Consider the following 16319-nt stretch of genomic DNA (forward strand, 5'->3'; position numbering starts at 1 on the left):
TTTTGGATAAAATATATAACTTTGACAATCTTCAAGTTTTGAAGATTATTTAAATGCTGTGGACTTTGATGGTCCCCTCCCCTCTTAGGGTGTAGAGCATTAAACAATGTGGTATTTTCATCAGATTCCAGCCTTTTTTATGGCACAGGCTGAATCTGCTCCAAAGACAAATCACAGTCTAGTAAATAATGTTGTTGCAGTATTTCATTAGTATATCTGATTTATTTGTTACAGCATTTGGGAAGTATAAAATGAATGGAATAAGATATGATCTCATGTATAAGGCAGCTGAATGCTTCTTTGGGGAAATCCATTTTATCCCAACATCTTAGAGGTCTTATATGGTGCAAAAAAAATATAATTTATAGCACACCTTTCACATGGGATTTTGAATACTTATTTTGGATTTTCACCATCTCTCTTTTTTATTTTATATTTTAATACTTGTTTAAAGATATTTAAAATAGTTAATTTCAAAAGAAATTTAATTTAAAAAAATTGAAAACTATCTGGAATATTCTACTTTTTCATGGGCTTCTCAAAGAAGGCTGCATCATGCAATCCAGTTTGCATTTCTCCTGACATAAAAGCAAAGTTATAAAAAATATTTTCTATAAATACCTTTAGATGGCAGAAAATAGCTCTGAAGTAATTGAATAAAAACATATTTCATGTGAGTGAATTGCTATTTATTGTCACACAGAGATAACTGAAATTACACTATTATGATAAGAGCATACTGATAGGTTGAGATGCTATGCAACTGTGTAATTTCCCAAAATTTCTAAAGATGCTCACCTGATGAGTAAAAGCTTGCGAAAGGTGTCAAGTGAATCACTGTATCCATTAGGGATAATTTCTTCCTCAGGGGCATCTTTATCAAACCAGTGTTTCCATGCCTTATCACTGTGAGCTACCTAAATTTTTTACATTAACACACAAATAAATATATTTCAGTTGCAGTAAAATCCCCTTGCAAATGTAGCTTTTAATGAGAGGCCATTATTATATTAGGACATATTACAAGTAACATTGCCTATAGCATTTAAGACATATGCCATGAGAATTTCTACTAAAATACTACAAATAATATTAATTCAATTGCTGCATTCAGTGTTAAGATGCAGACTCTCAAGCCAGCCAGTTATCTATGCATTCCCCTCCCAAACACATGCATCTACTTAAAAAAAATCAGTAATTAGCAGGAGGATTCTATACTGCAAGAGGAACATCCTGTGATTGATTAATTTATTCCTTTTGGTCACAAAATATGAAGAGGAACAGAAAAATCTGTCCCAGTGCAGTTTATCCAGCCAATGAATCAAGAATTAAAAGCAGCAGATTCTAGTAAGCTTTTGGCTTGAGAAAGAATAAACCTGACCACAAATATCATCACAATATAAGGCACCTCTTAGACCCCTGACCTAATAGGACAAGGAATACCAGTGGGAAGAACATAGTGAAAATGCAACTGAGCCTTCAATGCAGGGACTGAGGAGGGTCAGCTGCTGCAATGCTCTCAGACCACTGGAAAAAGAACGAGGAATGCACTGCTAAAGGTTTAAAACAAAAGATGTCTGTCTTAAATTTGGCCTCTGGGACTTATTTTTTTTAGAGGAGAAAAACAAATTGAAACTAGCATGAGAAAAAGAAAAGCACAGGAGACCTCTTGAGGACCAGGCATACCATTCTCAGTCCTTTTCTGGTCACTTTAAATAATTTTCTTTTTTATCTAAATGAATAATGATATGGTTGTATATTATATGATTAATCAAATAGAACAGCACTTCTAATGGATAAAAATAAGTATTAAAAAGATGTTTTCACAATATTTGGGTTTTTAATTGATATCCTATATTTGGGTTTTTAATTGGTACCCTTCCATATTCCATATCTATCTATGACTGAAATAATTTTAATTGCCCCTTTTTAACTTTGCAACTACCTGACAAAAGTAAGACGGTGCTAAAAATTAATTTAAAAATTAATTAAATTAATAATTTAATTAATTACCGCTTTTGCGGTAACATAGTCACCTAAGTATTTCAGAGTCTAAAATTTTGTTTACACACATTCTAGAAAAGTCCTGGTGAAAGGACTTTTATAGAAATAGGATTCTGGTGCCCTAACAACCCAGAGTGAACAACCTAACTAAAGCTTCTCCAACTTTCTCCTAACTAAATATTCTATTTTGATACCTCAAGAAACCAAAAACTGGAAGAATTGCACTAGTATGTATCCAACTCTTGCCTTGATGCAGGTTTTAGAAACAGCCAGGACCACTTGCAGGTAACCATTTAGCTAAAATGTCTGCTACCCCCCAGGGCCATCACAAAATGGACTTGGCCAATGCTGTAGCAGCAAGGAGAACTTACTGTCCTGGCTATCAGCCTGATTAACAAGGAGCACTTAGATACAAGAAATGCTTAGGGAATGGTTCAACTGCACTAAAAAAAGAAAAATAAATTTAACAAATTGAGCATCACAAGCTTATGTGCATGTAAGTTCATGCATGCCTATGTAAAACATGGCATTTGTAGCCAGCTCATCATATCTAAATGTTACCCTTGGAACAGAAATGAGTATTTAAAAAGAAGCAGCAAACTTGTAAAAATACACCAGAATCAAGACAGACAAAATTGTAACTTAAAACGTAACACTCAGATTAATTTTATGAGCCTTTTTGATACCTCTACCTTTTTATCCTATCTCTCTTTTATTGACTTCCTGTTTCCTTTGCTCCTGTTCCTTCTCTCCTTTTTCTACTTCAATTATTATAATACCAAATACCCTAAAGAACATAAATAAACACACCACCATTCATGCTTCCTAATTGTCTCTATTCTGTATTCTGTATTTTGTGGAAACACAATTGTGATGACAAAATTGGTTATTAACATTAAAAAGATAATTAGAAGATATCACCTGGTTCAAAATTTCTTCAAATTGTGGAAGTTTGTTCAACTCCACTAGATTTAGCCATATCATGTCAAGAATCCAGCGGCATGGTTTGGGTGGGCAAGTCTGTAGATCCAAAGCTGCACCTCCTGTGGATGAAAACACAGATGAAATGTACTTTCTGATGAAATACATGATATTCCAGGGGTCAAGATATAACTGACATTTCCTTTTAATTTATATATTTTGACCTAAGTAATTTTCTCCAGGATACTAACTGTACTCTTGTGTACTTAGCATTTATTTTATACCAAAGGATAACTTAGCATTATTAATGGCCTTCTCACAGGTGTTGGAAGGCTACTATTGGGTGCCCTCTAAGGCTTCCCTTTGCCAAGCTGAACAAGCCCAGTTCCCACAGAAATGTTGATAGAAACCATGTAGACACAGAAATAAGATTTTGAAATGGCATAAAAGTTAAAAAAAGTTGAATTAGTTCTACACATAAAACAATTTTTAAAACTTACCTCTAATGAGAGTTTGGAACTCTCTGTTTTCCACATGTCCTCTCTCAATATCAATTTTTAAAGCCAGGAGGAGGGTAAAGAGGAATTTGTGGTTTTCATACAGGCCTCTGACAGAATATGAGTGAATTTCAAAAGTAAGATATTCAATAATATTTGAGATTCTTTTCTGAGGCACAGGAGACTTCTTAGACCTAAATCATGAAAACAAAGCACAAAGAAACCACATGAATAAGAGCAAATACATTGGAAAGGCAAACATCTGAATAGTAGGAAAAATCTGTGTCTTCCTACCTGGCTAAAGATTGATCAAACAGCTTTAAGAACTGAGCCAGTGAAGTTTGATACATATTATTGACCATGCTCATTGCTGTAAGAAGGAAATAAAGAATGCTTCCACGTGTAGCAACAGGTCGATATTCCTCCTGAGCAGTGTTAATCTTCACTTCAGTTTCTGCCGCCACAGACAACTTGACAGCTATTTCAGCAGCTGTTTGCTTAGTTGTTTGCAGGACACCAATTAAAGATTCATCATCCACTAGTGAACCTGAAAAGTAAAATACTAGGTGTTTAGGATATTATTGTAACAATATTTTCACTTCATATGTATATATAAAACAAAAGGCCAAATTATAGGAATTGATTTCAAAAAATTAAATTATTTACTGAATTACAGAAAGCTTTGAAAATAGAGACCGGTAGGATATGTAATACTAAAGATTATTTTTACATCCAATATATTTGAGAAAATTCATTCAAAATATGTTAAATGTATTTATACCAACAGCTTTGCAACACATACTAGAGAAGATCCTATCTTATCCACACAACCTACATAGTCAATAAATGATTTAAATTATTTTGAAGTCTATTCATTGTCACTCTCAAAGTAAAAAAGACTTATGGTCCTAAGGGAAATGGTCATTCAACAATAGGCATGAATCTCCAGCAGTTACACACAGATTTTCTGTTACCAGATTCTTTTTCCACCAGAGATTGCAAGTGGTCATGTTCAGGCTCATAATGCACTGCAGAAGAGTTTCAAAGCAATTTTAAGCCAGGCCATTCCAATTTATATTTCCATTAAAGGATTAAAGATTTGCCCATGGTCAGATACCTGATCTCATCTGAGGGGCAGAAAGCTCTCAAAAATATAGATGTATTTCAAAAAACCTGTTTAGGTGTTAAGCTCAGGTGTCCTGAGTTGCACATAGTGGCATGTTATAGCACCAAATCCCTCACAGTCCTCATACTCCTGCCATTGTACATTCTCTTACTAAATCTTAGATGGATAAACCAAAATCTGTAAGGAAAAGACCTAGTGTGAATTAGTTTTATCTGCCTAATCTGATTAATATTTTGATACATAACCTTTGGTTGCACTTAGTTTGTAAAGAAGATTGTCTTCCAGTTCCTTCATCTTCCTCTTATTAGAAGTTACATCTTCCATGAGTTTAATTCGTTCTGCCTCTAGTTCCTGTTATTGTAAAAAGAAGAAAATGGCATGACATTTTATGGGGTGCAACTTTTATGAGAGATACTTAAAATTCAGTTTCCGATTTTTCAAGTGAATGAATTGTGATTGAAGATAGAGGTGAAGAGTTGGATCCAGTCATGAAATGTCCATTTTACTTTTCTTGGTATCTAAAACATGTTTTTAATAACAAATATTTGTTTAAGCAGTGTTTATTCAGTATCTTGTGATTTATCTTATCAATGTCAAATCCAGGTAATTAATTGTTACTGACAGTCATATATATATTAAGAGCCTCCCAATGCATTTTTGATATTTGGAAATGTCTATTCTGAATCTGAATATAATTTTACAAAATACCTAATACCTTTTTTTTCCATTTGAAAATTTCTTTTTTTCTACATACCAAAACCAATTAAATGGAAAAAAATTAAATATCACTATGATTTGTTTGTACTGTTAACTTACCTGTTTTTCAGTGAGTATTACTCTTCTCAGTAACTGATTCTCAAGTCCTTTCATTGTAACAGTAAAATCAATAATTGATGTTTTTGCATTAATTTCAGGTGTGAAAGAAGGATTAGGTAGCTTTGTAGTAATGAATAGTCTAAATGTATTCATAACATCTACTTCCTTATCACCAACTTTCACCTGTGGATTAAGTTAAAATAGTATTAAACAGAGGAAAATGAGCTTAATTAAACTCAGTAACATTGAGCAGAAAAAAATTACACTATTTGAAGTGCCAAAAAGAGGAAATTTATTTCACAACTTAAATTTGTCGTGAAAATAAAAGTCAATGATCAAATGTATAAGTTACAGTATGTTATAAAAGTAGCATTTCACTCCAGTTAAATATAGGGATCACTTCCACTGTGGATTATGATTAACAGTTTCAGAACCATTTGGTTTCTAAGCACACCTCAAATGAAGAGGTAGTAGAAACTGCTGACCTTTGTAGAAGTCATCATTCTCTTATGTCCAAGGTAAAAGGAATTATGTGATCCATCAATGGAACAGGAATTACTGGACATAAATTTTATCTTTATTAAGACTAAGCAGGTTTCAAAGAATATTTCCAAATGAAGTAAAAATTCATTCAGAGTATTCAAAATAATTTTTTATAGAATTAAGATATTCTGAAACAGCAGTCTAACTCAAAAGCTGTATGTGCACAAGGAAATCTGATCACTGGATATTGTAGTATGAATCACAGAATTGTTGGTGTTGGAAGGGACCTTAAAGATCATCTGCCATGGGACAGTGGGGGGAAAGTGAGGCTCCAACATATGAGTCTCCAAGATGTCTTCAAATACCTAGCTTATAAAGGAGTAGGACCAAACCACTTCCTTAAGCATATTCGCACTGCTTGAAAATCACTAGAAAGAATTTTAAGCATTCAATCAGGTAAGTATAATTGGTTCCAGTTTGGAAACTTCAGTAATAACCCTGCTAGTTAAACTCATAGTTTAGACTTGCCAACTTACTACACAGCTGAGGCTCTGTCTGTTACATTTTATTAGTTCAGTTTGATTCTTTACATCTCTACTGAATACAAAGTTTACCTAGGTGTTTATAACAATGATAAAATAACATTTGTCACAAGGCTAGCTACTTTTTCCATTTCTTTTTTTTGATTACTAACCTTAAAAGCAGATCCAGATTTTATGAAATTTTTTTCTAATATATTATCAAGGACTGGATCCAATTCTTCTTCTATATCTTCAATCAGGAGTGATCGTCCCAGTGAAAGACTGTCTTCAAGGTGTTGCCGGAAATACTTGTCATTCAGAGTTGTTACCTCAAAAAGCAAATTATAAATTTGTTGTAAGGACAAAGCATTTCTTCACAGTCTTACATGAAAACCACAGACCTAACCATGGAAAATTTTTTCATTGTTTTTGTTAGTTGCATTTTAAAGCAGGTGCTATAAATGTTGACCATGCAGCAATTTATGCAGAAATACTTCTGTGTGTACAGTGAAAATTACCATAAAATGGTGGCTTAAAAGGTTGGCTGTAACTGAATCCTCAGGACTTCATTATGAGAGTATTAATGTACTAAATCAAACTGGTACAGCTTATGGCATATTAAAGATGTTATCTATATTTTAGAAATCAGAGACACCTAGCCTTTAATTTTCTGTTCTATGTCCTAGAAGGACTAGATTTTCTAATTTTAGCTTTGAAGTGCTGAGAAATTCCTTCTGGAAATCTGAACTCAGTCTAAAAAATGAAACACTACTACAATATTATGAATTCAGATTGATATTTCATGAAATGGGATTCATACTATATGAAATTATTAAAAAGCATGCATAAAATAGTAAGCTATGTAATTAACTAATTCTAAAACCTCCAAAATTTATTGATATTCAGGACATATGAGTTTTCTCAGCATTCAGGCTAAGGTTTTTAAAATGCAGTTTCCTTTTGCCATGTCACATCATTTGGGAAAAAATAATTTGTGATGCAAATAGTGACACATGAACATCTTTGTATTATATTTCATGAGCAGGCATTTTAGCATATTGGCTTAACCTGTAAAAGAGCTATGAAGATTGCAGTTATGTTAGGATAGGCAAATTTTTCATGGGTATGGCTTCACCTGGATTTCCTCAATTTCCTTTTGTAGTGACCACCTCATTATGAATACCTTCTCAGCTCCTAAATTATGGGCTGCAACACTTGAGGCACTTTGCCTACATTTTCAGAGCTGTAACTTATCCTGCCTTTATCTGTAATGTTACCAACAGTCGCCCAATTTGCTCTCATTTAATAATTTCATATGATACTCTTTTGCTTTTTAATTATCACCTCTTTGTCCTCTTTTGTGTTGGGACTATACCTACCCATCTTGAACAAAATACTTTTATAGTTTTTTGCTAGAACTCATACAAGTTGGATAGTCTTTTCCATGCCCTTGAGTGGGATTTACAGCTGTTCTCAAGTTCCCTGCTGATGCATAATTGTCAGTCTGCATACATGTTAAACTTATCACAGATCACATTGACTCAAATGCAATCTCCTTCTAAAGCAATAATGTGTGAAGGAGTGTAATAGAGCACACACCCTTCCTTTAAGACACTGTTTACCTGTAATTCATTATCCTGTTCTTTATTTATAACCCACGCTTTTCCTTGAGTTTGTGGGTCTACTAAAAGTGGGTATCTTGATGCCTTAGTGACAATAATACCATTCTGAATTGAGAGGTGATCTCCAGGCAATCCTTGAAGATTCCACTCACTAATCTAAAGAAAAAAATTAAAAAAAAAAAAAAGAGAGAGAGAGAGATGAAGGAAAAAGAGTAGTTTGAAATCAATTATCACGGGAATTTTTCTTCAATTAAAATTTTTCTAAGAAGTAACAGGGACGTCACAGGGAATGCATATCTAAACCTGCTGAAGAAGTATTAATGCAAGTATAAAAATATTTCCAGAATTTTATTCTTATGGATTTTTTAAACTGTATGGAATCACAAAAAGTATATTTTAAAGTGTAAGAATGTTAAAAGACAGCTTGACAGACAAATTAAGCATTGGGATCAATTAAGCAAAAACTAGTCTAAGAGAGCTTTTGGGAATTAATGTTTACTAAAGGAAACTTGAAGATTCTGGCATTTCCCACTCTTTGCCCATTTCTAATACATTTACACTGAATAAAAGGACTTTATGTATTCTATTTTAAATTACAACCAAACCCCCTGTTTTAGAAATGTTCTGGTTTTGGCTGAAATAAAGGTCAATTTTCTCTTAGTAGATGGTACAGTGCTGTGTTTTTCTGCTTTAGTGTGAGAATAATGTTGGCACCCTGATGTTTTGGCTGTTGCTCAGTAGTGCTTACCCCAAGTCAAGGATTTTTCAGTGTCCTGTGCTCTGCCAGCGAGCAGGTGCACAAAAAGGTGGGAGGGATCATGGCCAGGGCAGCTGACCTGAACTGGCCCAAGGGATATTCCATACCATAGAATCTCCACTATATAAATTGGGGGAGTTACTCAGAAGAGGCTTGATCATGGTTTAGGGATTGACTGGGTATTGGTCAGCAGGGGGTGAGAAATTCTATTGTGCATCACTTCTTTCTCTTGGGTTTTGTTACTATTACTCCACCAAGATTTAGTGGAAATTGCCAGGAGCATTTGGAAACCACAGAACTACTCAGCACAGCAATATTTGGAATACTGGGGATTATAGTTCTTCTCTAAGCAGGCATAATGCTGGCTAACAGTTGTAGAATGTGCTGACAGAAATTCAAATTAAACCCTCCAAGCACCAAGAACTTACTGTTGGTTGATCTACCAACATAGAAATCAGGTTCAAATCATCAGAAAAGGGGATTTTATGCTCTATCAACTCTGTTTCCCATAAGTCTTTAAGCAAAAGGTTTCTGAAGTCTTGATTAAAAGGTCCACAGTATGAAAGAAAGCCTGTGCAGAGCAATATATCTCCCACAAGTCTAGAAAAGGAAGAAAAATCACCATTAAAAGGTGGTGCACATGCACAAATTCAATTTCTAATTACTTAGACAACCAACTTTTGAAATATAAAAAGATTTAAAAAAAAGTTTTTTCCAGAGCATTTTTGAGGCAAAACTTAAGAATAGTATTTTATGAAAACATCATCTCCACCCCTACAAAACAATAAAGCCCTAATGACTACTATTATTTTTTTCCTAAATGAGTTAATAAAATTGTTTATTTCTTAAAAACATGTCTGAAATACAGTATTTATCAAGGATACAAACCTAGTTCTATTGAAACTCCCACCAGAAATGCCCACTTTCCCCATAGCAAATTTGTAGTAACATAAGTCTTCAACAGAAGCTGAGCTTATCTGAAGCTTTCACTTCCCCAGTGACATCAGAAGGATGTGCAGTATTAGGGGGGCTGCAGAAGCAGCTGTAGTACAGGCACATAACAGCCATGGTAATAATTTTTTTGGAAGCTAATGCCAAAATCAGAGGTATTGTTCTTAACTGAAATACTAGTACTCAGCACCCATGTATTCTTACTTATGGGAGGAAAATTCAAATTTCAGGGTAGTTCATTTGATTGCATTGCTATATTAAGATTTCCAGGAAGAAAATTAAGTACCACAATTAAAGCTATTAAATTGTTTACCAACACTTCAGTTTTTACAAGCATTTTCTTTTTTGTTTTTCTGTAATGGATTTGATACCTTTTAATTTGAGATTTAAATTCTTTGCTTTGCTGAGTCCACCTAATTTTTTCTCCACTCAGTCCGTCTATAAGTGCAGAGGCTGCTTGCATCTTTCTTTTGCATGTTTCTGCATCATCCTCTAAGTCCTAAAATTAAAAAAATGTCCTACTTAATCATCAAATGCAAAATGGTGGAGTCATTTTATATACTTTTCATCCTCTTATATTTATTATAACTATTTTATTTATTTAATAAAATAAATATTTTATTAATATTTCTCAATAAAATTAATACATTAGACACTTCAGGGCATCTAATATGTTCCTATTCACAGGAAGAAGATTAGGCTTAAATCTCTTACTATTACACCTGAATCTCAGCCATGTTATTCAAGGTGGCAGGTAAATGTGTGTTTGCAGCAAATTCTGATTACATAACAATATTGTACAAGCATTTTTGGTAAGACTAAAATACTTTTATCTCACCATTTTCTCCTTCATTGCTGCATCAAACTTTGCCTGCACTTTATCCAGTTCAGCTTGCTTTTCATCTAATTCTGCCTGAGCTTTATCTTTTTCTGCATTAGCTACTTTCAGGCGACTTTCTTGTTTTGCCAGGTTAGCCTGCAAAGGAGAAAAAAATCTTGCTTTTACACGCTACGAAATGGTCCTAAAACAGTGACTCTTCCTATTGTTCCTAAAATTATATTTATGGTGAACACAAGAAATGAAATTATTTTTTAAAATATTAATCTGTATTACTGTTGCTCCTGTAAATAACACTTCTACCAGTGACAAAATGTGAAAAAAATTTGGGATTACCATGTGCTCACCGTTTTTACTGGTTTTTTTATTATGCTATATTTAAGGATAAAATAGTTTAGAAGAAAAAAATCACTGACTGAGCTTCATAAACTTGAAAAAGAACACTCACACACACTAAAATAAAAATTTACTCTTAAAAATGTTTTCCTTATTTTGCTCCCTACTATTGCAACATAGCTCCTTTAAGGTGAACTCTGAACCTCTTTAGAAAGCCAATAGGCAAGATGTCAGTGCTCCACTGCTTCTAAGTTACCAGGAGAAAACAAAAATGCTAAAATAGCTGCAAACCTCTGTTTGCAGGACCTTCTGGAGAAGGAATGAAGATCCTGGTACAACATTTTAAAAACAATTATAAAGTAATTATAACATAATAAAGACTGAAAACACCGTTCCCTATACAAAGTAAACCAGCTCACATAAATTTAGTCTAGGCTAATTTTTTGTTCTGTTTTCTCTCTAGAATCAAGGAGAAAATAGTTTTGTTTCTGCTCCTACCCTCTTTAGCCACTGGTAAGCAAACACAAAGGAAGAGAGGACGTATTACCTTAAGAGGCAGGACTTCTCTGTTAACACCATAAAATACCACCATGGCTTTTGTCCAAGAGAGGAGTCCTGCCACGTTGCCACACACCTTTTTACCATTTTCCAGTGTATAGTCTTCCATTTCAAAGTAAGGCTGGACTAATTCTACTGTCTCATCATTGATTGTATCCCTAGCAAAGTTCCTTAGGTTGTTCAAGAACGGGCCACTCATAAGCTTTAAAAAACAACACACGAGTTATTTACACATTTGACATTCAAAGTCTTGTACATAGGTGTTAAAGCTGTTAAAAAGCATTCCTAAAATTCTTCTGTAAAAGAGGTAATTCATATTGCTAATATTATAAGTGTGCTATTCAGTTGTAACTCCTCCCACACACCTGCTGTTATTTTGAAGTTTTAACCAATTACACTCCAGTAACTATATTCCTGTGTTGCACTTCAGAAGCATTTAAGAAGCATCATTTTATTTAAAAAAATTGACCCAAAGAAAGACTCAGAAATATATTTGTAACTTAACTAAATGCAAAAAAAAAAATGCTTTGGCAGTTGTGATGTATTATCTAAATTCTGAAAAGTGAAATAATTTGGTTTAATTTTTTTCTAACAAACTTTTTGCATGCTAAAGGTAATTCATGGAATAACTGCTTGTCTCATTTTATTATATAGGTGAAAAACAAAAGCTTTTGATGACTTTTTTAACTGTAAAAGTCTAAATAAAATGCAAGGGCACTATTTGTTACTATTACCATCAGGCCATGTGCCAGGAAGGGACAAAGAAACTCTAAAGCTTCTGGTGCAAAAGTCTCTAAGCAATTCACCTACTATTTCTACCAGTTAGACATAGTGTATAGATACAGTTTATCTTAAAACAATATGGTTGCCTTTCAATAAAATTCTGTCATGTTTTGGGTAAACAGCATCAAATGTTCTCTGATAAGCTAATTGCTATTTCTGATGTTTAAGAAACACTGTTTGAAAACTCTACTTACTTTTAGTGATTCTCCCCATGATGGCTTGCAGCAAGGCTTTTCTGGATCCATGGTAACTTGATCCACTCTCTTTTGAAATAGTAGCAGACAGCAGTCCATGATCCTCATAATGAGGTGTGGAGGCTTTGCAAGTTTTCTAACAGTAGCGATATCCTCTGGTCTGATGGTCTGTTTGAAGAAAGGTGCAATAGAATCCTGCATCAATACCATCATTCTACTTTCCCATTCAATATCTTAATTTTCATGTTCATTTATAATACTTTTCTCTGAGGTGCATTTGTATTAAGGATACACCAAAAAAGTGAGAAACCTGGCCTAATTAAATAGTTTGGTGAAACTTTAGTAATTTTGTGACTATTTTTGTAAGTTTCATTTAACTCATTATCTAAATATCAGTGTAAGAGCAATCAGTGCTCCTTTTTTTTGCCTTTACTACTCAATAACTTCTTTCACATAAATTCTTATAATTGGAATGGAAGGCCATGATTGATTTCAGAGGTTTTTTACTGTTCAGAGCAGAATAATGAAATTATGTAGCACAGTAATGCCTCCAGATTTCTGAACCCTGCTTCTGATTGCCCTGAATCCCCTTTTTTCCTGTTTTAGTCTTAAAATCAAAAGCATTGTGGTTTTTGGTCAAGGAAGATATAGATTTTTATTTGTCTCAAAAGACAGGTGTAACTACTTAAGTTTTAATTAAAAACATTCTGTTAGCACAAGAAGTATTCCCTTGAATTCAGAATAACAGATATTCTAAAGGCATCAGTAGCTTTTGGAAAGATCTCCACCTTCATAATGATCAAGTATTCAGATGGAAGGGAAGAAATACTATAAAACAGTTCCTATGTGTTTGAACTAAAATACGTGTGCCTTAAGTATTCTTGAGTGACATGGCCAGCAACAGCAAGGAGCTGGTGACAGCAGTTAATACCAAGAGACAGCTCTGTGTTGGTGGCTCTGGCCTCTCACAGATGATGCAAATAATACTGTACTAATAAAAATGAAACTTATTCACTTTCAGAGCTTCTTCTGCTTCTTCTAGTGCTGGTTTAGCTGCCTCCAGTTTTTTCTCTGCTTCCTGCTTTTCTATATCAATTGCATCCACAATTCTTTGTGCTTTATCTTTCACCTCCTGGACTTCAAGTTTTATTTTAGTTGAGGCTTCAGCACTTTCTTTGACTTCTTCTAGTACCTGAAATTGGTAATAAACACATAAAATCTATAAATCAAAATGGTGGAACAAATGATTACCAAACACATGATAAAATAGGTATGTAACAGCTATTAAGTATATAAATCTAACCCCAACTACAGCTAACTACATATGGTATCATATAACTATTGAATAAAAATTAAATGTGAGAAGTTCAATTTCATTCCTTTCTGTCATATATTTCTCTCTTATGAGATTAAAGGACTCAAAGCATGCAAGCAGTCCCTAAGTCATCACCAAAATTCACTCTCCAGTGCATTTAAATATGCACCATCAGAGCATTATGGTATCTTTCAGAAAACAGAATGCCTACACTGATCCATTCCCTAGCATGCCTTTCCAGAGAGTCATTTTGGAAACCAGATTTCTACCAGACCACCACTCTCATGAACACACAGATACCTTGGTAATGTAAAAGACAAAATCTGAAACTGGACTGCAATGAACATTTTTCTAAGGAATTTTGAAGTAGAAAAGTCCCAATATCATGTTAACTTTTTCTCTGCTAGTAAGTGCACATAAATCCCAAATTTATTATGTCAATTAGGACAAAAAAAAATGGAAAAAACGAAATCTGATGCTTATCTGAGTGGGTAAGAAATGGGAGAAGGACAAGAAAAGCACTCAACCTCTGCTGCAGTTTAAAAGCCCCTCACTTTCAGAAGCTATATATATATAAATCAACGCTATAGAGAGAGTAAAACCTCATTTTAGATGAGGAAAATTCTTGCAAATTACGATAAAATTCTGCAATAGCATTTTACCCGCTGTATATTCTTGCGTTATTTAACACTCACTCACTTTATCTGCCTTAGCAGATGTCACAGCCAGCTCCTTCTCCTTAATAGCCAAGTCCTTAGAGAGCTGAGCAACAGATTCACTGGCCTCCATCAGCTTGGACAGACCTATTAAGTAAAGGATAAAATTCAGAAATATAGCAACTTCTTTTTTCCGAGTTAGATTACACAATCTAGGCATGATCTCGCATAGGTTGTACCTTGTGTTCTCATTCAATTTTATGTAAAGGAGAGAAAGTGGGTGTAAGCAGACATACTACCATGATGGTGCCTACTGTTCACTTTTCATAGATATAAGTAATTTTGCAAGGCAGAAAATTATGATAAATACGATCAATTCTTCAAAAGAAAACAACAAAAACGACAAAAAAGGAACAATGTCAAGTATATGTTGCATCATAAAGTCATGAGACAATCAGAATTTCTGAACAATGCTTCATTGTGTCATTACATGAAGAAATTACTAAAGGATCCATGATTGACTTCTAATGGAGTCCCTTCTAGAAAAAATTGGGAAGAAGTGGAGTCAAAAGTGGACCTAAAGATCACAGCAAAATTATGATCTCCAGCTCCTGCATATTGAGTTTACCCTCTCTTGTCCCTGGTGACAGAGAGGGTGAAAAAGCACCTATGTGCTGAGGGCCAGTCCCATCCTAGCTTTTCTGTGTGCTATAGAAACCACTCCTTTTATAGAACCATGGAATCACAGAATATGCTGAGTTGGAAGGAATCTATCAGGATAATCTAGTCCAACTCCCAGCCTGCACAGGACACTCCAAGAATCCCACCATGTGCCTGAGAGCATCCAGAAAGAGATGTGCTTGCTCCCTGTATAGTTATATATTCAGTCTTTCCCATGCACTCATGGGTTCTTTTTTTCTCTTCTCTCTTGCTCATAGACTTAAGCACAGAAATTCTGGCCATTCCTGAGTTCCTCATTGCATGCTGAAGCCTCTCCAGCCTATTTCTTCCTTATCACTGAATCTTTAAATCCTACAAGCTTTCTTGTACTTTTTGTACTTTCTTCTACTTTTCTGGAAGTAAATCCCTTTATTGCCTTCTCTCCCTAAGGATTTGAGTCAGCACACCCTTGCAGCTACACACTGGATGTGTGATATTTCTCTGTGATGGCTCTCCAATTTTCTGCTACCCCATTTCAAACAGAAAAGAGTTCTCTCCCAGCATAGCCCTTGCTCTGACACAGCTGCCTCTTGATTAGGTTGCTGCCATCCTACAGAGCCACAGAATCACCTAGGTGGGAAGAAACCCTCAATATCATCTAGTTACACCACCAATCCAGCACTTTCAACTCAGAAGCCACAAAAGGGAAAATGATACCCTTTAATGCTTTACTTTTCCTTTTTCTGCTACAAGCCTAGAGTGTGAAGAAGGAAAGATGGAAAGAAAATAGGAATATGCAGATCAAAGAGAATTGAAGAACTCAATTATAAATGAGAAACCTTTATAGCTTATTGAGGTCCCCTGCATACTTCCAGCAAGAAATATTACAGCAGTACCAACTGTGCAAGTGAAAATAATTAGAATATTTTCTAACTGGCATTCATTAGACATGGTTTTCTATGCATCAAAATTATGAAGATGCTGCAGTAGACCACATCCATTCACATGTTCACTGGTACACAATCATTTTTTTCAGCAGAACATGTAAGGAACTTGTAATAACATGTCAGAGGCTATGAAAATCTACATATGAAATTTTTTTGATAGTGCTTAAGTTGCCAATGTTACTACTTCTGAATTACTTTGGAAATTAAAAAACTGTAGAAAGAATACCAAAAAAACCTAAACCAACCCCAACCTTTTGAATCTTCAAGGTTCTCAGACTTTATCCCCATCTCAAAGTACACTGAGGATAAATTCAGCTTTCAAGAACTGGCAACA

General features: G+C 34.4%; 1 protein-coding gene across 1 annotated transcript in view; it reads right to left on the reverse strand.

The window, feature by feature from the left end:
- The window catches only part of DNAH8 (dynein axonemal heavy chain 8), a 116403-nt gene that overhangs the window by 20294 nt on the left and 79790 nt on the right, over positions 1-16319 (reverse strand). The window contains exons 67-81 of the mRNA XM_054514304.1: positions 14422-14525; positions 13423-13599; positions 12408-12575; positions 11420-11632; positions 10537-10674; positions 10070-10197; positions 9176-9347; positions 7991-8146; positions 6542-6697; positions 5365-5547; positions 4794-4899; positions 3717-3969; positions 3426-3616; positions 2926-3047; positions 799-917 (exon numbers count right to left, since the gene is read on the reverse strand). Of these exons, the coding sequence (XP_054370279.1) occupies positions 799-917; positions 2926-3047; positions 3426-3616; positions 3717-3969; positions 4794-4899; positions 5365-5547; positions 6542-6697; positions 7991-8146; positions 9176-9347; positions 10070-10197; positions 10537-10674; positions 11420-11632; positions 12408-12575; positions 13423-13599; positions 14422-14525 (2386 nt within the window). The remainder of the gene's footprint in view (positions 1-798; positions 918-2925; positions 3048-3425; positions 3617-3716; positions 3970-4793; positions 4900-5364; positions 5548-6541; positions 6698-7990; positions 8147-9175; positions 9348-10069; positions 10198-10536; positions 10675-11419; positions 11633-12407; positions 12576-13422; positions 13600-14421; positions 14526-16319) is intronic.

Source organism: Molothrus ater, chromosome 3 (genome assembly GCF_012460135.2).
Source record: "Molothrus ater isolate BHLD 08-10-18 breed brown headed cowbird chromosome 3, BPBGC_Mater_1.1, whole genome shotgun sequence".
Taxonomy (NCBI): Eukaryota; Metazoa; Chordata; class Aves; order Passeriformes; family Icteridae; genus Molothrus; species Molothrus ater.